The sequence below is a fragment of the Coturnix japonica genome, chromosome 8 (genome assembly GCF_001577835.2).
Source record: "Coturnix japonica isolate 7356 chromosome 8, Coturnix japonica 2.1, whole genome shotgun sequence".
Taxonomy (NCBI): Eukaryota; Metazoa; Chordata; class Aves; order Galliformes; family Phasianidae; genus Coturnix; species Coturnix japonica.
In genome coordinates, this window is record NC_029523.1 from 4,918,910 (window position 1) to 4,940,912 (window position 22,003).

Consider the following 22,003-nt stretch of genomic DNA (forward strand, 5'->3'; position numbering starts at 1 on the left):
AAGCCCAGACTACTGAGTTGTTAGTAACAGCACATTCTCCCACCAAAAGCACAGGGTTTGGGGTTTAATCCCTTCTCCTGGAGATCTTCAGGATACACTAGCCGCTGTTGGAACACATCTTGGGTAACCTCACCTGCCACTGCTTCTCCTTCACACTTCAAATGTTTTCAAGTACAGCTCTGCTTAGGAGTCTATTTGCAACACAGACATAAGGCACAATAAGTCAGCTCTTCACCAGTTGATTACCTTCTTTTCCCTGTAACTGTTTCCCATCAGCAAGGGAACAAACAGAGAAGGACATTGTTGTTTACTGAAGTCTGCACTGCACAGACAAGGTGAGTCCTCAGCTCTGGGCAATTGTGAAGACACTATAGTACCAACCATGCTGCAGTCATACTCAGTATCCTTCTCACAGCCACAGTAGTCTTGAGCTTTATTCTGCTCTGTTTCAAAGACAGGTATAAAAAGGTACCAACTTGACTAAGTAATGTCATTAGACCTAGTTTCGGGCCCATTTCATGCTTACAAAAATCCTTTTATGTGTAATGAAATACCATCAGTTCTAATAGAAGCCACTTAGTAATACTCTCAATTCATTCTAAATTGAAACTGAGGAGGTTTGGTAGGTTCTCTCTGCTCCAACATCAAAACCAACAGAGCTACTTTCATGCCTTCTCATCACTAGATAAAATAAAATTATTCTTTTTTAAAACCCAACAGGAGAATATGCTGCACTATGAGACAGTGCCTCCTACAGTAGCTTAACTTCCATAATCAAGATCCCCTCTGTTTTGAGGGGAAGCAACTTTGAACATAATATCCTCTAAAAACAACCCAAAAATCTCTTCTAACTTTGTCTGTAAAATCATGTAGCTAGGGACATACTATTCTACTAAATAAGTTTTATTCATACATGTATTCAGGGGAACCTAGTTTAATTAGCACTAATGATGAGAAAAATCTATAGGGAACTACTGAATTTTGCAAGCAACTGAACATAAAGCGTACTGATAAAAAGCCACTTTACTGCTAGCGATGCTCTTCTGCATGCTGAAGAGATGACGACAGTCCCAGGGTTTATATGGTAGATACACAGAAGTACAATGAGCCAAAGCAACTGCAAACAACTACCATGCAAGTTAATGAGGATTAGATTCAGTTTTTCCAAAGTCACCATTTTAAAATAAGCTAGGCTAGGGCAAACGTTAACTAAAAATCACCAACAATTAAATACAGCATGTTTCTAATGATGTTAGCTAAAACTGCAGCCAAATCATCGCTGTGCCTGCTGCAATATTTCAGGCGGCTTATCCAGATTTGAAAAGCAGGATCCTCAATTTTAACCAGGTTTGCTGGTACGCAAGAGTTTATTGACAGCTCTGGGGGTAGCACTGCACAGCCTCAGCATTCCAAAACATAAGAGTGGAAGAGATTTTAGGCCTCCACACACGCTTGCCACTCTCCTTTCAAGCTCGGGAAGTGTTTTCAGAAGGAAGCTCGCAGCCTCCTGCCAAGCTGCGTATGATGGAACAGGTTTGAGGGAGGAAACCTTACTCCACCCCACAGTCAAACTCAAGCCAGTTGGAAGGCTGTCTGTACATCCTACCAGTGCGATGCCATGAATTAGGAATAAGCTTCTGATAGCGATTGAAATTCCCTCTAAATATAGGGCCATCAAAAGCTTGCAAGCTTCCTTTCAAACCACCACATTTATTACCGTGCCAACAAAATTGTGTTTCTTCAAAACAGAGCATCGCAGCTGCAACAGATCAACAAATGCATCTGAAAAGAGCTCAGAACAGGAAGCATCCATCAGTACCGGGACTGTAATCAACGCAGCCCATCTACAGGCCTCCAGTTCCCCATTTCACCATCACGCCAAAGGCATTACTGCCTCCAGCTGACCACACTGCCAGATTCCCCATTTCCCTAATGAGGAGCTCAGATCAAACCGGCGCCCAGCCCATGCCAGGCACACGGCCTGCCAAACTATTAACCAGAGCCTCTGAATTCATCAGACTCCATTAGCTCTTCTGCCAGACGCCCTGCAGCAGAGCATCAGGAGGGACAGCTGGAGACAGTAACCTCTTCAGACACCTCGGCTGAATCCAACAGGCAGCGTGAGGCAGGGTACCAGCCTTCATAAATATCGTGTCCGCACGCCGCAGATGAGCCGTGTCGAGGAGCCAAAGAACAGGCTGGGACAATTAATTCTGATGGCCCTGCTGCCTGGCAATGATGGAAGGAGGTTAAAATGCCATTTGAAACATTTTCAGTCCACCTGCCAAATCTGTTTCAGGAAATTGCTTTGATAGCATTCCGAATCTCTTTTTTTGGTTAGTGTTTTGCATGCTGTTTCTTCAGGAAGAGGTTCTGAGGGATCTTCCTTGTTTGTCTCATAGAGAGAAACCTGCCCTGACTCCCACCACCATCATTTACATCAGTGTATACACACACTCATACACAGCCCTGTAACCACACAAACACCAGTGTCACTTCACAGTTTATCCCACAAAACACCTAGGCAGCATATGGATCCAAAGCATCTCCATCCTACTTCTCAGTTCTTAGTACAGCCAACATTAATAACCATTAGCTCCAACCTCTTCTCCAAGCTGAGCTGCTGGGGGGGTGGTTTCGTTTCTTTTCTCCCTCAGAACTATTCAAGCCCACACTACTCTGCATGCCAGCCCATCATTTAACAACCTCAACTCCCCCCTAAGCAAGCAAGGAAGAAAAACAAGAAATCCAAAGGCACACTAATTCTTTTCAGATAATGACCTGCTACCAAAGCGAGGCATTTCCAACAAATCCAGCTAGAAAATTAAAGAACCCACTAATAAACTACTGAAATTCATGCCCTGTTAATGACAGGCTTTGTTTCCTCAAGCAGTCAGCTATGAAACTCACTGCATCAAAACTCAAAAATTAAAGAAAGCTATAAAATTGGGAATGGAGAAGGCAAGCTTGTAGAACTGCCTTTTGCCAATGCTGTCCTTATGCGTGTTCAGCAGATAAGGTGCTGTGAAACTACAGCTTTTGTTGTTTGTAAGTCCCAGGTCTGAGGTCAAAGCACCACACTACAGACTAATGATGGCATTTATGTGAATAGGAGGAGAAACAGAAGCATCACAGGAAAGTATTTTGTCCTGATCAAGAAAAGAAGGGTGAACACAGGGATGCAATACGACTTCCACACACTACTCAGGTATCTGTCTCAGAGGACATTCTTGATGCTACTGCATTCATTCTCAATTCCTGCAGCTCTACAAAGTCATGCTTTGAGAAGCCCAGCCTCGTTAGGGTAAATACTCATGCTTAAATTGACATCTAAATACATAGGAAGTGCATTTCAGTTTGCACAGTGGCAAAGCCACGTGAGGATATTGTTTCTTCTTGAACCATAAGGCCAGAGGAAGATGCTCAGCAGGATGTTGGAAGCAGAACCTGGAATTTAAATACAAGCCGACTGTGTGCATTCAGCACAAACATACAGAATGCAGACCTGGAAACAGGGAGATTCAAAAACCTCATTAAATGGCATTTAGGTCCAAGCTGCTTTACCGAGCGATAGAATAGAAAGTAATTCAGGTTGGAAAGAACCTTGCAAGGTATTGAGTCCGACACCCTACCCAAAGCAGGATCAGCTCTTCTGCTAGTGCTTCCAAGGCAGGAGGAAGCTGATTCCCAAACTGATCAAGGACTCTTCAATACTTTTCACAGACTATTTATAAAAATTCATACAATTTGATTTAAATTACAAAACCCATCTAATTATCTGTAGTTGTAGACAGCTTTGAACTACTAAAAGCTTAATGGGAAAAAGATCTTACTACCAGATAGTCTGAAATTACCAGAGGAAAAAAAATAAGGTCCCACTGGTGGCTATGAAAGTTTCATTCATTAGCTTCCCAATTCCTAATTATGTAAATGTTAACCCTAAAAGCAAATTCACACGTAGATGCAAGAATGTATTGCTGCAATGCCAACACAGCCACCAGAAGGTGTGTATTTCTGGTCAGGGCTGGAGAGGTTCTCACAGTTCCTTTTGGTCCTACTGCTCTGGACTAGGAGGGTTACAGTATGGAGCTGAGATGGCCTCAAAGTCAAAGTTGCATGCTGACATCTGTATAACCTTTCTGCTGGTTACACATCATAGTGAGCTTCTGCTCCAGGGATCCAGACCACAATTATGTACTAAGAAATGCATTAGTTTTGCACTCAAGAGAAAAAGTAATGGAAAGGCTCGGTATTTTGCCCAGCTCTAAGTAAACAAAATTCCATTTCGGCCCCAGACAACCTCTGGTGAATAGGCCAAAACCTCATGTGAATCAAGGTAACAGAGCCAGAGGAGAAGCACAAACTTCGAAGAGGTTCAGGGCTTTCCATTTTAAGCATCCTCTGCTATTCCGCACTTAAAGTCGCTTCACCCGACCATTTCTCCTCCATCCAGTTATGGAGAACAATCCAAGGAAGACAAATCCATCCACAGTTTAGAACTGCCACCTTTAAATAAGGGTCCATTTTAAAAATGATCGCTTTAAGAAAAGGCCATAAGAAAAACTCAGCCCTCCTCGTTTCTCACCTTCTCAAGCAGCAGCATCCATTGCACTCTGAAACGTAGTCCTGTGAAGGATAAACCCACATGCATGTTTCTGTCATTCATCTCTACCACCAACACAGAAGCATCACCAGCTTAATAAAACAGCTCATCTAACCCCTGCCAGCCCAGAGCATTAAAAAGCGAAGGGGCTGGGAGGTGAAGAAAAAAATAACACTTGTGTTAGATAGAACTAAAAGGCATCTTATTAAGTACGGAACTCAATATATATGAACAAGTAATAGTAGACCAAAGGAAAAAGGGGAACAGAAAAATGAAACAGCTCAGTGAATCGATGGAAAACATGCTCCTAATGGGCTTTTTTTTTCCTTTTAATCTCACCTTTGAGGAAAGAATTTCAGGTCATGTTACTGAAAGGGTCAACTCAAACAAAAGCACAACTTTGAAACAGTGGCTTAATTGTACGGTGTGAGTGCAAGGAAAGCCTCTTCATATCCTGCACTTGGCTTAGAGGAAAGAGAATAAAAAGCAAGTAATAAAAGAAATAAATCCAAAAAATGAACAAAGGACTCCAAAAGGTAAAAGCCCTCGTTTGATTAGCAAGGTATCAGCAGCCAAAACCAATTTATTTTATTATTATTTTTTTAATGAAGTAAATCACTAAGTCACTGGGCAAATAGAGCTCTGGCTATCCAAACCTCCTCCCACGTCATTTCAAGACCTTGCAGAGAAGTGGTAAACTAACCCAGAAGAATTTGCAGTCAGAGCCAATTAGAAAAACCCACACGGCATTTGCCCAAAAAAAAACTCTGAGGGCTTCTAGGACAGAAGTCAGCCATGTTTGCACCCAACCTGGGAACTCCCAGCAGGGAGAAGCTGTGTGCTGATAACCCACCTCAGGCAGACATCATCCCACTGCAGCCTTGTAGCTCTCTGTTCAGTTTCTTGAAACATGAAAGACTGCCACGTTATACTCTGAAGGCCTCTGACAGCGCTAAAGCAATTTTCTACATAAATCATTGTAATGCTAACGCTGCAGTTTACAGTCTCATCTTTAAAAGAAAGCCTTCTACTATTTACTGCCTCAGTAAGTGGAGAGAGGAAAAGTTAAGCTCTGACGACTGCTCTGTCTGGTGGCATAATGAATGGAAAATTTATTCCTTGGCCCAATTCTAGCTAAACTTAACATACTCGTGAAAGCCATGTAAATACTTTGTCCTCAGAGAACTGAGTGCATAAAAATACATTTAGCATACTGAGCTACACGTATGCTCCAATTGCAAAGCAGGCATGTTGAAAGTGCCCCTAATCTAAAGCGAAACTGAACAACCGGTCAGTGTAAACCCTTACATGTATTTTCACTGAATGTCTTTTGTTCAGCTTTTGCTCAATGCAAATAAGGGGGAAAAAAGGATGTGTTGTGTTTTCATGCACGAGCATCTTTTCTAAGCAAAGTGAGGAAGATCACCCAGGCTGGGCTCACCATCTGGCTGCGTGCACCTTATTAAATCAGTGTTAATGTGTGATGGACGATGCAGCAGAGGGAGCACAGCCCCTGCCCAGCTCCCAGCACCGCAACCGGCGGCTGCCACCGTGTGGATGCTGCCCAGGGACAGCAGGATTGCAGAGCAAGGAGGAAGAGTTCCCAGGGTACGCTCAGTGCTGGGGAAAGCTGCACTGGAAAGCAGAGCTTCTCGTGTCCTGGAAGGCAGCAGCAGCTTCATGCCTCACCAAAATGCTTCTAGGTAATGCAACGTGCCCAGGGTTGTTCATCAGCTTTTATTAGCCCTCAAGAAGTTCAGGCATTCATAAATATGCTTGTGGCAAGTGGCTCAGGAGACTGCTGCTCAGCTTTGGGGGTTTTCAGTCGGCTTATATACAGCCTTTAATTACACTTTTCATCCCGTTCCCATAAATCCGGTTTTATTTCCCTTCTAAACAAACAAACAAGAGGTTGCTGATAACGAACATGTTTCCATCAACCTCCTTTGCACACAGAGCTAATATATCTTATCAACTCTCTGTTAAAGAGAGCAGAGTTCTCCAAGTCCAGTGTATTAAATGCTAAGGAGTTACAGCAATGCAAACCAGGCACCTTTGCATTCTGTTGGTTCATACCATCCTTTTTTTAAGAAAACCTCAAGCTAAACTGCACACAAGGGAACTAAACTTCAGGTCAATCCCACGTTCCACTTTTAAATATACTTGAAATATCCCTTAAAAATACCACCGGGTTGCTTTTGGGTTGTTTCTCTATTTTTTGGTTATTGGGTTTTTTGTTTCCTTGTTTGGAGGGGTGAGTTGATGAGGATTACCTACTGATAAGTCATTTTTGCTTTGTATTTAAATGCACTTGTGTCAACAGCAGCAGCTAAGCAGTAAGACTTCTCTTTTTGACTTTTATTTCATTGATGCTTCTGACCTACTAATTTGGCTGAAGAGCAGTGGTGAACAACTGAACATGTTGGCCAGCAAATAGTACATATAAACTCTCGATTAACCAGTTCAAACTTGGAAGGAACTGTCTGGATAGCCAGAAGCAAACTGGAGTTGCAGTGGAAGCACATTTGGCAGCATTGTTTTTACCAAGGCACTTAAGGACACACTCAAACGCAAAATGTCTTAAGTCAGCCCACACACTGAAACCCCTAAACATCCCTTAAATGCTTTGATAAAACGAAAGGCTTAAGCAAGGGAGAAACACAAAGGTGGAAGCCACACTCTTGGGGGCTTAAATGTGTTGCAAATTAGGTAACTACAGATTCTAGCACTAGCTTGGATGGAGGCCCCACTCTATCTTCATTTTTAACAACAGTAAAATACCATTCAAATGTATATTTCACCCAAGAATTATAATACCTTCAAAACCGGAGCGAGATTTACTGCCCTTCCAGTATTTTCTAACCAAATACCACAAAAATGCTGTTCTTGCAGAATGTCAAGGAGAAGAAAGGGCAAAGGAGAAAAATCCAATCCATGCTGAAGTTGGTAGCTGAGGAAGTTTGTCTACGTTGCAGTGAGATTCCCATCTGCATTTCATTGCAGCCAGCACGAACCCAATCAGCACAGGTTAAATACACGTCAGATCAGTGATTATTGTGTTCTGACCTCTGTGACTAAGTCGGACATTATACATTCCTGCTACATATTGCAGCAGTTAAGGGATCAATGCTGCTTTAAAAGAAAATATGTATTTTATGCTACACATGCCTTGGCTTCTCCACATAACACATTTCTTGTGGTCTTTCAAGAAACAGTCAAGCTGTTCTGTCACTGTCTGGATGGCTCTGTCATACAGCACTAGACCAAGGCTCAAAGTCTGAGTTCAATTCATCATGCCATTGTAGCATTACTTTCAAGACCCCAGGTATGGCCACTTTGGAATTCACGCTCCCTACCTACAAATTAGGGATGATGCTACTTCTACAAATGCATTTAAATCTGTTAAATGTGTCCCTAAGAATCTTGTGTGTATTGCACGTATGCCATACAGGGAAAAAAAAATCCCAATTAGCACATTGCATCATCTTTCCCAACACCACCAACAGCTCTAACCAAGTTACCACAGACTAATTAAATCCCCCAGGGAATGCTTCCGCAGCTGCTGAAGTCAGTTTAAAGTATGGCCTGCTGGCAGGTCGCAGCTTTTCCCTATCCCGTGTGCTTTCTCAGGCTTGATCCCTAAGGGAGCTTGGTTCGTGGCATGAAACTAGAAGAAACTGATTCTGTTGAAAGACATTTCACAGAATCACAGAATTGTAGGGGTTGGAAGAGACCTCTAGAGATCATCGAGTCCAACCCCCCTGCCAAAGCAGGCTCCCTACACCAGCTCATATGTCTAAACAAGTCCATTGCAAGCTCAGACCTTAGTGGTGCAGAAGACATGATCATCCCACGTGGCAGAAGGGTGCAGAGTTGTTGTTGGCACAAAGAGAATTATTATGCTGATTTTACCACAACCACCCCCTCACCAGTTTAAGCACGGCAGAAAGAGCTTCCAACACTTAGCAGAGGTCAAGCAATCGCAGTCACCAACAACTTAGCTATTTAATATTTGCCATTACAACTGGCTCCACAAACAAGATTTAATAACACCACAGATTCCTAACATTACCAGCATCAGGAAAAATGGCTTAAACTGCTAGATCTCCATTATTTTTAATGCAACTGTACCATGAAGAGGATCGAGCCTACAACAAAACCTTCATGTCTTACTAGAAAGGCTTCTCAAAGATTCCACACTTGGTTCTAATCTATATCAGCTGGCAGAAAAGGTACTACTGTGACTCTTAAGCACATTCACAGACCGATGATAACCACATGTTCATCACAAAATTATTTTGGTGTAGCCAAAGTGTTACACATGTATTAAACAAATTATGATCTGTACAAGCAATGAGCTCTGCCTCAGCAGCCTGTATCACCACGAAATGCACTGCTAGAGCCACCAAATTTCTCACCTGGAGACTATGCTGGAGCCATTGTAGAGGTCACTAGCATAGGACAGCGTTGCCAGGGGCCGGACAGAATTGTAGCGTGTGAACTTGGATAGACACTCCTGAAACTCATCCAGCTGGCTTGTGGTTCTGCTGTCATCTAGGGAGAGGTGGAAGAGTTGCAGAGGGTGAAAAATGAATAAGAAAGTAAATAAACACAACGGCAAACATGATGCGTGTCTTCATGTGTTACCACCTCTGCTTGCTATTTGGGGAGGATTCTTGGTCAAAAATAGGTTCTCTCTTTCATCTTTTTGGCATTCCCTCAAGGCAGCAGGATTTTCAGAGCATAAATTAAGTCCTTCCAATGAACCTACTGCATTGAGAATCTGCCTAGAGATCATAAATACGCTTTCCTGATAGATGAGCTCACTTATTTTAGTCAAATTCAAAGCCTACGGGCCATAAGGTTTATTAACAGAAAAGCCTTAAGCACATCAAATTGCACTGTAAAGAATGTCTAGCATTCTATGGAAGTGAAAAATATATTCCTTTCCCCCAGAACTGTACTTCAGGTACAATATGCCTACATTTGGTGTCAATTACACTCAAAAAACTTGTAGCAAGAAGTATTTCTCTTGTTACTCCAAAAGCAACAGAGCTGAGGGAGAGCTGTTTCACGGCTAGAGAAAGGAGACAAGCATGAAACCAACAGACTCCATGTGCTGTAAGTTTTGTGAAATTATGACCTTCAGCAGACAAGATGAAATTCAGCCAGCGTGAATAATAATGATGAATATTCTGTGGAAAATGGAACAGTTCGCTACAAACGTTAAAAGTAAATTACAGTACAGAGGGCTAAAAATGATTCCCCGAAACCTCACGAGTCTTAACTTTCTTCGGTACTAAAGGAATTTTATTTCAACCATTTCAAAATTTAGAGTTTCCTATATAAGGAAGAATTCCTAACTTACAGCCATGTCTCATGGACGAGCCAGCTTTCCTAATGTGATCAAGCAACGGCAGTCAAACATCAGGCAGAGCCCTCAGGCTTTGTAGCAACCCCCAGAATCTGCAGCAATTCCCCCTTGCCTTCCTTGCAGCTCTGACATGCAGCACCCTGGATTGCAGGTAGTCCAGTATGCAAGTCACATTACTGAATACTTTGCCTTTTATTAAACCACAGCACCCACTGCAGCAGCAGAAAGGTACACATCATTTGCCTGTGCAGCCGAGGTCGCTAATTTACACCACAGTTAAGCTTCCCTTATCAATAGCGTAAGAAAGTGATATAACTCAACTTACTGGAAGTCTTTGGAAACACTGGGGTGAAAAAAGGAGAAAAATTGCAATAGTTATTTCTAACATTTCTGCACCATGGTAATTCCTTGTCATCAGAAATTATCTTGCTTTGTAACCATAGGGCATTTTGAAGTGTCCCCTGCAAGCTGTTTCATGTTTGATTGCATAAAGAAACAGCAAAGTTCAGTAATAAGCGTGTTTTAGGGTACAGCCATGGGTACATTACTCATGTCAGATAGATCAGAATGAACAAAGCACTGCTTTAAATTAAACCCTCAGCACCTGACCACTAAAGAAAACAACTCGAGAGGCAGCACATAAACATCAGTAAGTATTTTTCAAAGACCGATTCCTCCTTTGACACTTTAATAGGAGCAAATAGCTGCTGCTCTTCCATTTCCCTCATTTAGAGATCAAGCACACAGTCCTCCTGTAATTTATTCTGCATCTATGTCTGCAAAACGGGATGTTATTTCTCAAGACATTTTCCTCGTCAAAGCACGAGGCCATTTCATAATTCCAGCTGTATTACTGCTCTGCTCCTTACTAGAAGATTTTCAGGCATCTCTTGCAAATAAACCCCTTATATCCATATTAAATCCTATTTAAAATGTGTCAAAAAGCAGGAATGACTTTGAAGAGAAGAAAATCTAATTAAGCATTACAGGTTATCCCTTATTTAGGGCAAAAACAGCCGTAGCAAATCCTCTACTTTTGGTGCAGCTGACATACACATAAACAAAATGCACAATTGCACCGCATTCATATTTATAGTTCCAATTATGAAGAAAAATGTCTTCAACAAGGGAATGCTGGGAAAAGTCCAATTTGTTATCCTTAGCTAATAAACGTATTATTTTAACAAAAACACAGCTCCGTATCACCAAGATAGCACACATGGAAATATCTGTGCTAATCTGTGAAGTACTGCAGCCTGCAGAACATTACAAGCACCTCACAGGAGTTTGGCTGGTCACACACAACTACCTTCTCCCATCATCTTGCAGCCCATCATGCCACAAATTGTTAGAACTGTGTTGCTGGGCATGACAGGACCCAAGTCAGCCACTGCTCCCAAACAGACATGCCCGCATCTTCCATCCAAGAGTGAGCTCTCCTACAACACTTGGCAGTCTTTGAACATAAAAAGGCCACATTTTTTTTTGTTTATTAGTAATAGTTTTCAAAAGCTGGAAAATGTTTAGGCAGCCAAACCTCAAATTAACAGAGGAGCAGGGATTTGTGACCCAGCTTGCTTGCTGATCTGTATCCTGGCATGCTAGTCCTTGCCTTCCAAGGTTATAAGCAAAGATGCTCTGCTGCAGCAGCCCCTGCCTGCATTATTTTTGTGCTTCTGAGGCTCCCCTCAACCTGCTCTTTGCTGCATTCTCTCCCTCTTTGTATAAGCTGCTGCTCACAGCTTGGTGCTGCACATCTCTTGCCTGCCACAGCCCATTGCACTAAACTTCTTTTCCCCAAAGCTTGCTTGTTCCCCATGAGAGCCAGAGAGCGACCTTCCTCTCCCTTAAGAGGCATCCGTTTGACCTGTTCGCTTCCAAAGAGAATATCGTTATATAATTAAGAACCATCCATCCACCATGTAACAATTACTCTAGCTGCTGCCACACTGTTACTCAATTATGAATGAGGCAATCCAGGCAATTGTGAAAACAGCTTCTAATTCTACAAAACAAGTCTTAAATCTAAGGTGTGCCCCATGGGATAATGATGCTGCTGCACACTCAGCTTCTGTACTTGAAGCCATTTGTTAACCAAGACTCACAATCTGGACAACAAAGGATAACCTCCAAGTGTTGTACCGCACATTAAATATAGTAACATTTATCAACGTGTTTTCACCTCTTTAGTATTTTGATAAGTGTTTTAATGACTGTGCTTTTTCCACATCTAGAAGAAAAACTACCCAGCCACCGCAGCTTCAGAACAAAGATTAGAGAAAAACTATTTAGTGGTTACGACCTTCATAGTACAGCATTACAGAGCAACATATGTGGTGCTCTGAAACAATAGTATTATACTTTATAAGCTTAAAAACCTCAAAGACTGGTCATGAAAAATCTCCACAAGGTGACTTGAAGAAATATATGCATATGTATAGCAGTGTTTCTCAAGGCAGGGAAAAACAAAGGCTTGTCTCTTAAAAGTGAAGCTTTCCTGAGAAGCGGGACTGTGAGAAGTAAATGATGTCAAAAGCTGAACACCAAGCAGGAGGAACTCACCTGAGACACGTGTCATCCTTGTGGAAAAATAGCACTGCTCCAGGTCCTCAAAGTGAGCTGTGAGCCGCTTCCGTCGTGAGGCGAGCGTGCTGTTATACCACGGCTGCTTTTTGGCCTGAATGGAGAAAATGCTTCTTGAGAGAGGAAAAGACAAGTCTGGGCTTTATTTCAATAGATTCTAAGAAACTGAAATACAATTTATTCACTGTATCATCTGGTGAGTCAGAATTTCACAGTGACAATGAAGAATATCTATCCACTCATGACTAGGGCCTTGCATTGCACCTTCTAACCTGAGAAGCAAAAAAGCTGCTTTTAGATGGCAGTCTTCTCAATCTCTGCAAGCTCAGCTTTACACACAGGACAGATGGCAGCAACCCATGGGGAGCCATGCATCGCATTTGTGCAGATAGACAGCAGAGGCCCAACATACAGCCTTTCAACTTCCCAAATCAAATGGACTGTACAAGAATCACTTCCTAGATCTCTAGCAAACCACTCATAAAGAGTAGGGGCTGTTTAAGGAGTCAGTGAATTATTCCTTCTGAAGTAACTCAGTACCTATAAAAGTAAACAAGTGAGGAAAGAAGCAGGAATACACTAAGAGACTAAGTTCAAAGGTTAATTGAAAATAAGTCCATGAAACACAAAAAACCACCACTTCCCAACCCACACAGGCATCAATGCTGAGGGAGAAGGACTGAAACTACATAAGCAAGCTCTCCCTTAGAAAACAAATGGAAAACAAAGTACTTCTTGTTTCAATCACTAGTGAAAGGAACAAATTATTGCACAAGGAGCATGAAGAGCATCTCGCTTCTGTTTGTGTTTCAAAAGTCTCACACATCACTCAGAGATAATGGGGGAATTTTAAAAGAACCAACAGGCTCCGCAATGAGCATTTCTTAGGGCACAATACTCCTGAACACACACAAGGTGTACAACGCCTCTCAAGCACTAACAAAACCCACATGCCACGAAGAACACAGGTTCAACTCCCCCTCAAATCATGAGGCAGAATGGGGCTGCTCTCATTGCAAATGTCAAGAAGCCAACAAGAATAAACAAAGTTTAGAGCCTACTTTGAGATTCTGCTTGTAACTGTACAAACAGTAACTTAACGCTCAAGGGAAGAAACATACCCCGAGCAATGAAACTTCCAGATGCCACTTCCTGTGCGAGGCCCCTGGCTATGTGCTGACATTGCGACTCATAGCTCGACAGCTTGTTTCATCTTGAAAGCGGCTCCAATCTCAGAACACATCTCCAGTGCTGGAAAGCACTCCTACCTCAACAACTTTTGAATACAATTTTCAAAAGCTTCACAGCTTAAAGAGAGAGGTGATGGAACATTTTACAGCACCACTCCCCTAATTTTGCACCCCAGCCTCTCTCTGCACATCAGAAGTGATGAGGGCTCAAAGTGACTCAAGCACCAAGGAGCAATCACTTGTTAAGACAAACAAACCTGTGACACAATGAGGGATACAAGCCATGCCTGGCTCTGATCTGCTGGTTGTGTCTAGTCCACGTGGAGGTAAGCATCAGTGATTTGAAGTACAATACATCAGCAGAGGACAACTCCTCCCTCCATGCAGCCTCAGACTGGCACCTGGTGACCCAGCTGTGCTGGGAACTGGACTGCACCTTGTGCTAAGCCTCAGCAGCAAGAGGTTTAAAGCTGCTTGAGTTTTTAATCAAAACATTTACTGAGCTTCTAAGCAGAGAAGACTGCTTGATGGCTAGTTGTTAAGCAACACTAGGAAACAGGAGTGGAAAAAAATAAGGCCATAGGAGAGAAAACACACCCAAGTGCCTTTCATTCAACCGCTCACTATAATATGAAAATGCTATCAGTGTTGTTCCAGTTGAGAACGATAGTTAGGGTTACTCTTAGCAAGAATTATTCTTCTGTCTGAAGTCCAGTAGGCGCCCTAAAGAGTCCTCTCAAACAACTGTGGGAAACCTTCACAGCTGCTCACAAGCTCCTCATTTCCAGCAGAAAAGCCAAGTGCTGCAACTAAACACTACCTGCAGAGCTCCCCAGTGCCTATGCAACTTGTCCACTGTTTTCTACTGAAGCTCAGCCTCTGCAAGAAAATTGTCCTATGGCTCAGGGCACATGAATTCTTCCTTAAGAACACATTTGCAAGCAGTGCAAAAAGTAATCGCACTGTGAAAGCAAGCTATGCTGTCCCTTCTAGTTTAGTTACACACTGCCAGCTGTAAAAATCTATGATTTCTGTTGTGACTGACAATTTAAAGTGTGCAACTGCATTTAAATTCTTAGAAATGTTCTTACTGTAGAAAAACTTTTAGCTGTGAAGTCGCGTTGAAATGAGACTACCCTTTGAATGAAATGTTTAAGACTCCTCTCTCCGCTCTCCATCCAAACATGCATTAAAGTTTGATTAGTAAATTTGCACTAGAGAGTATAGAACCTGCACTGTCAAGGACAAAGAAATTGGATTGGAGGACAAAAAGAATAATCTCAAACAAATCTGACTGTCATACAGGCTGACTAGAAAATCTAGGTTGTTTGTTCTGTGCAGTACAGCTATGGTGTTTTTTTTCCCCATTTCAAAGGAAAAATTAAAGTACCAAGACAAGCAACGTCAGTAGGGAACAAACACGATACCGTATCAGTCCTGAACTTAAAATCCCCATGAACATTTCATGTGCCCTTTACAGTAAGGTAGAGCTGCAACATTTTGCTTAAGCAAAAACCCCACAGACTGCAGCAGAAGGAATAACAAGCTTTCTTATACAGATGGAGAAAAATTTCTCATTACTAATAAGTTATACAGCTGCAAACAGTGATCTGCATATGCACTCAAGCTCAAAATGTAGGTGCTTTTTCTTGATGTCAGTTACTTGATCAAATAAAATCCAGCAGCACTTCCACCAGTTCATTTGCCAGTTCCTGAATATTTCTAGTGGCAGCACACAGAGCTCCTAAGACACAAGTTAACACATAAACAACAGCCTACCTAAATAAAGGCTCATCTCTACAATCAAAACTCCCCTGACGCAGTGAGCTGGATACCAGTGTCATCTTTGTACTTCAGATGAACCACTCAGAGCTGCATAACCACAGCAGCACTATTTGTCATTTGGGAAGCTGTGTGGATCAGACTGAGTTTGGAGGCTGCCTGCCAAACGGCCTCACTGTATGCTGAACCTTTTGCCCTCTACAGTATGAATTCTTACTACAGTTTGTAAGGCCCTAACAATGATAAACTAGAGGGCAACTGCATATCTGGAAAATGAATGTTCTTGTTTTAGAAGTCAGACTTGATCCAACTCTATGTAATTCAATGCAGAGCGTCAGGGATTTACTTCTCTTCTAAAACACTGCTGACTTGGGAGAAGAGATGAAAAGCAGAAAATATCCTCTCTGCCCTGGAAGACTCAGCTTTGGGAATTAAGTCACACATCTAATAAGTTACACTTATTTTCTTTGCTTGCATCACTATGAATATTCACAACTACGCACAGTCATTCTTACCGCTATAGTCTCAGCTCCAGTTTGACCACATAACCAGTAAAAGCAAGAGGCCAGTTGACTGGCAACCTAGCCTGTGTTGTACTTAATCTCTCCCCAGTCTCCACATCCACTGCTCCTCTCCCCTCGTGCACAGACACGTGTATTACCTTACCTGAGAACTGCCACTGAAGCCTGGAGGCTGGCTGTACTCCGTGGAGTCAATAATACTACTGCAAAAACAAAAGAAACAGTCTGTGTAAATCACTGTACAACCAACCTTCCTCATTTCCAACCTCTACTACCCTCCCCTATCCCTTCACATCCTGTAGCATACTTTACCTTTGGAACCCATTTTACAGATAGGGAACACAAGGCTGTTTTTTATTTGGGGATTTGGGAGTGACGTGGGGTTGCAATGTCTCTAACAGAATGCTGATCATTCCTGTGCGTACAATACATTCATTTCCTGTCACACACAATTTAGTGTAGTACAATCTAATAATTCCTAATTAGAATGCAAATGCATATCTTTTGCATGAAACATGCATTCTGATAACTAACATGCTACCATCGGTTTTCAATTCCTTTAGGAGAAGTTTAAATCAGTAGCATTTGAAACAGCAGGACGAAGAAAAAGCTAAAGGAACCAGCTTAAGAAAGACACAAGTGTTCCAGACACCTCACAGAACAGACACCAGCAATGAAATACAGAACTGAACTAAAATACCAAAGGCCAAGAGTGCTAGTACTAGGAACTGACACGCTACATATAGGCTTCATAGTTAGCATTTATAATGACACAGCGAATCTAAATCACTGCTTTTAAAATGTAACATATACATGCCAACTCCAAATGTTCCAATATCAAAAATGCAAAGGTATCTGACAGTGCTAAAAAGAAGGTGGTAAGTACACTCTCATTTATGGGCCAAATATAAGTGAAGCACCGGAGCCAGCTTAAAGCACACCTATTCAAAAATGTTACATGCACAACACTGTTTCATTAATTACAAAGAACACCTTCCACAAATCACCATTATTTGTCTCTGAAAAAATCTCCTTTCTCTAATGCTTCTGCTGTGTCATTTCATTTGATTTGGACAGAAGCTGCGCTCGTTATTCTCAGCTTTACTTCCAAGTTAACCCTAGATTTAAGCACTGCCTGGGAGGAGCTGCCAGAACATTTCCATACGCCATGGTTTTGGAAGGGGTTGTATGTAGTGATGTTTAGGTAATGGCTGCCAGAACAGATGGGCAGACATGACATTCTTGGTCACGAATCGAGTGGTCTGGCTGAAACACCAGTCAGGATGAAATAGTGATACTAATGCTTAAATATTTCTCTGGATGCTTTAAAGCTCTCCTTTAAAGCATCTCCTGGAAGTGGAAGGAAGCAGAAACAGATGAGAGATGATTTTAAAGTATCGCTAGTGGCTAACTGGCAAGGTGAGATTGATTGGAGCTCTGTTACAAGCAAGACTAAAGCTGCAAACAAAGAAAATCTAAGGGATAGAAATCATTATTTGCTGCTAGCTATTGCAAAGGAGAAATTGCAGAGCTGTTTCAAGCGTGGTCAGGGACAATGAACTTTAATTTAGGACGTGGCCACATGAAATAATGAAACACATACAGTAGATCCTGCCAGGAACAGCATGAATAAGACACTCGGCTGGAAAGCAATGAAAAAGTACTCCACTCTGAGACAGGTAAAGCAGCAATTAACAGCAAAACACACGGACTTAGGGTGTCTAGTCTCGTTCTGCTGCAGGTTGTCTGGTGATGTAAAGCCTTCAGGAGTGCAGACGTCATTTCCCCAACCAGAATACAAATTCAAAGCTGTATCTGCATGGTGCCTGAAGCCGAGTTAAGCTGGCATATGTTTGCATGTTTTCCATTAAAAAAAAAACAGGAAGCAAATAATCAGAAAAATCCAAGTTTCCTCTGAACTCCTTTTAAGAAGCTGTAGCAGGAGGCTCAATTAGGAAATCCAGCTACACTAAAACGACATACTTAAAAAGCTGGAATGAGAAGAACGACGCAACAACCCATGCCTGTAAATCACATTTGTTATATTCTTATGAGATGGTAAGAGCAAATGCAGGGGGAGGAGATGAGGATTTTGTTAACTGAGGCCGAGTTACCAGGCAACTAATTTTTTCTTTTTCCTTTTATTTTTTTAAACATCAGAATCTCTCCCCAGAAACACCTATTAGAGTGATGGTTTGTTATTGCTATTACTGTCTGAATACCTAGCCACAGAGAAGCTGCTGCTTCTATCTCCTGTTTGCACCATCTATCCATAGCAAAAATAGCACACGAGCCTGTTCTGATAAAACCCAGAACTATTTGTTCTTTCCCCTATTCTTCCCATCTTGTTCTCTATTAGTATACAAAGGCAGCAATCTGCAGTCCTGTAAACAAGTGGCACACTATTACTCAATTGAATATTTCCTCACGTCCTGTACAAGCATAAAAGAGAAAAACACTTGTTTCTTCAAGCAGAGAGCATTCTGAACATGGTAGTTGTATTTGTTTTCTTGCTAAGGGATTCAGAAAGGGAGATGGGGGGAGGCACCACAATTTCACATTTTGATGTTGTGGATGCATGAAAAAAAAGCAAGAAACAATGAAAAGAATTAATGAAGCAAGGCTGTAATTTAGAGCAAGTAGTTGAATAAGGGCAAGTCACTGGAGACCAGATAAAACTCTGAATTCCAGAGAACCATATTCTTGAACTTTAAATTCAAAGGCTTATAGAGATTTTTTTACTTGTACTTTTTTTAATCTCAGCAGGGTTCCATGATAGCCTTGTGCTATTTATGAGTCATGGTAGTAAGTTTATATTATTGGATTTCATTGCCAAGGTGTTTAGCATGTTAACAAGTTACATTCCAATTTAATATACCGCTTTAATTCAGGGGAAGTGTAAAAAGCCTCTGCCAGTTTAACATCATTTTAATGTATAAGTGAAACTGCCTCCAAAATATTTTATATTTCATCCTTTCTGATTCAGAGCATCATCAATAAAAACCACTTGGAAGATTAAATACATCAGCTACCACAGAAGGAAACACCTGCAGATTTTAAATCTCCTATCAGTTGTCCTGCACCACTCTCTCCAAGGAGGAATCACAGCTAATTTGGGAGATACTCCACAAAACTTATACTGAACGTTAGGAAAAAGAACAAAGAATTTCAAGCGTTAAAGGTTTCTGGAATAAGAGTTCGTGTAATTGAAGCCAATTCAATTACCTGTATTACATAAACCACTATCAGGATCAAGGAGGGATGGAAGTCACAAGAGCCAGGTAACAAGGGATGCTTGTTCAGACACTGCCTTCACCTACCATTTCCTCTTGCACTACTCACAACTACCTCTTAATGTAGCAATGCCATCAAGAAACAGAAAAGCAGTCAGCAATCCCACGTAGTACAGAAAGACAGTGTAGACTCTGTGTTATATATCACAGTCCTGGTATTACATTGTACAAGAGGGGAAGGAAATAAAGGTTCAGACTCAGCCAAGATGGAACTGAAGAAACATAAGTAAGAAACCAATCCCATGGCCTCAGCAACTGCAATGGTCAAGCTGCCTACCACCATCTCCCAGCAGAACACAGTTGAAACTCCCTGAACAATTCTGGACACTGTCTTACATCTTCAAAAGCAAGGACAGAGAATAATTGACCCTAGCACATGAAATAAGGAGGCATAAGAAATACTAAGAAATTCTCAGTAGACTGAAACCAGTGTAGGTCACATGCAGCAGATTCTTAAACCCTCTCATAAAAACTCTTGGGCTTAAAATGTTATTTGAGATTTCAATAGATAAAGTTATCTGGGAGTTTGCTTGTTAACTTGCCCCAAGTAACAAAGATGCATTTCTACTCATAAACACAATCTTCTCAGAAAAAAAAAGATTTCTACGCCTGAAGGCGCTCAATGTGTGAGGAACAAATTCAGCCCAGCCCTTACTGAAGTTATCCCCAAGCAGCAGTAACATGAAACAAACCACAAGCAATCTGTTTAATAGCCAATAAGCAGAAAAAACTAGCAGAACCTGACAAAAATCTCATCAGCTTCACAAAACTGCTGCTTAGCAGAGCAGCAATAACCCACACAGAAAACACACCTACACCCAAATCTAGGCAAGCAGCGAAGGACAAAGCAACAAAGGCTGCTCCTGTCCATCTCTACTATATTCCTTTCCATCGGAGCCAACTAGAACTTCCTAGAAATCCTAGTGATTCTTTTCTCTGGGTCCAAAAATAGCAACTTAGAACAAAATTCCCAGCCACTAGTGCTGTGCTCCATACCAACGCATTGTTTCTACATCTCTCCAGCAGAGGAAATCTGATCGTTCCTGTCTAGCTGGCTTCTGAGCTACCAGGTTTGGAGTTGCTAATTGTAGTAATTGTACCAAGAAACTTCTGTGGCAGAAATCAACTGCTTATAGAACTCGTACTATCAGGAAAATACACTTGGGAGAGGTAGGAGAGATGACCAATTAATAAAACAATTTGGCCCTGTGAAATCAGAGCTTTCTTCCAGCTGAAAAAAATACAGCTATAAAGAACCAGAGCTCTTCAAACCTTGGCACTCGCAACTTGGATGTAAGAAGCATCTGCAATTTTGTCATCAAGAAACCAGACTATGCAAATATTCCAGACTAAAATCCACATTGAAAATATGTTATTAGAAAGGCATTTCATTAAATCAAAGCAGACAGTAGATAAACTCAATCAACACTATGTATGTTTCACAGCCTGATTCTGTAAGCCTGTACCTTTAGTCCCTCATGTGGAGTGCAAAAGCCAGAGGACACTGGTATTACGTTTTCATATGTCAAAAACCTGCATAATGTTCAACATGTATTTAATAGTAATATTTCATACCATAGCAAAGGCTTATAACTCAAGTTAACTAACCCACGCTACATCTGAAACCATCAGCTTTTCACATCATCTGGGTTGGAGAAGACTTGTCATCCAACTGTAGGCTCAGATGGCTTCGTTCATGTGAATCTCTACCAGTAAGATCAGAACAGGTAGATACTGTATGGCACTCAAGTTTTGCTTGTGTTTTGTGCATTGCATGGAGAGGACTAACAAGAACAGCACAGCATGTACAGCTGGAGATGCAAGTTGCAAGCTCCATACCTGTGTGAAGGTGAGGGAGCTTCAAACTGCGGCACCGTACTGTCCTCACTGACTGGGGAGTACAAGCCACTCATTTCCTGAAACAGAAAGTCAGATTACAGCAAAGCTGACAAAACACAACTAGTAGGCATAATTTAATATATGGTGTTTACATAGACTTCCTTGCATTTCCCTCCCCCTCGACTAAGGAAATAATGAACTGTATCTTTAAGTCTTCAATCTGCTCCTGGAAGCCCTTGCAATACCTGAAGAAACCTTGATTCTGTTCTTTTTGTTTTTTTCTTTCAGGTATTGTTTCTGACAAACTCAGGTATCAACTGGGTTTATGAAGCCACACAGTAACTTTTTGCCCTACAAAAGGCAGTTGTAAAGTTTATAGTCAAACTAAAAGAAAACACCAATGGATTTAGTTAACATCCAAGAGTCCCTAACCCAGCACCTCCCTTAAGCACAGCAGAACAAGCAAGCTCTAAGCATATTTTTGAGACGCATGCTAACTTTTATCTAGTAGCCTTTGCAGCTGTAAAGTAATGTCAGATGTAGGTCAAAGCAAGAACAGCCGCAAGACCATGGGGCAAAGGTGGTACTGTGCCCCAGACTTAAAAGAGGATCTATCAGTCTTCTGTGGAGTACGTACACAGGTACGTACACTTTGCACATGAACTTGGCTTTGTCACTTCCAGACTAAATCACTGCAGTGCACCCAGTACGAAATTGTACCTTTAATCCATTTGAGAAATTGAAGCTATGCAGGATGCTGCAGCTCATTAGTTTGGGGGGCAAAGTGTTCCAGGATGTTACTGGTACTTTTAAAATTC

At 41.6% G+C, this 22,003-nt stretch overlaps 1 protein-coding gene across 3 annotated transcripts in view; it reads right to left on the minus strand.

Moving 5' to 3' along the window:
• The window catches only part of COP1 (COP1 E3 ubiquitin ligase), a 120,016-nt gene that overhangs the window by 75,395 nt on the left and 22,618 nt on the right, over positions 1–22,003 (minus strand). For all 3 annotated transcript variants that reach the window (XM_015869783.1, XM_032446164.1, XM_032446163.1), the window contains exons 8-11: positions 21,186–21,262; positions 16,199–16,256; positions 12,540–12,654; positions 9,022–9,157 (exon numbers count right to left, since the gene is read on the minus strand). In XM_015869783.1, the coding sequence (XP_015725269.1) occupies positions 9,022–9,157; positions 12,540–12,654; positions 16,199–16,256; positions 21,186–21,262 (386 nt within the window). The remainder of the gene's footprint in view (positions 1–9,021; positions 9,158–12,539; positions 12,655–16,198; positions 16,257–21,185; positions 21,263–22,003) is intronic.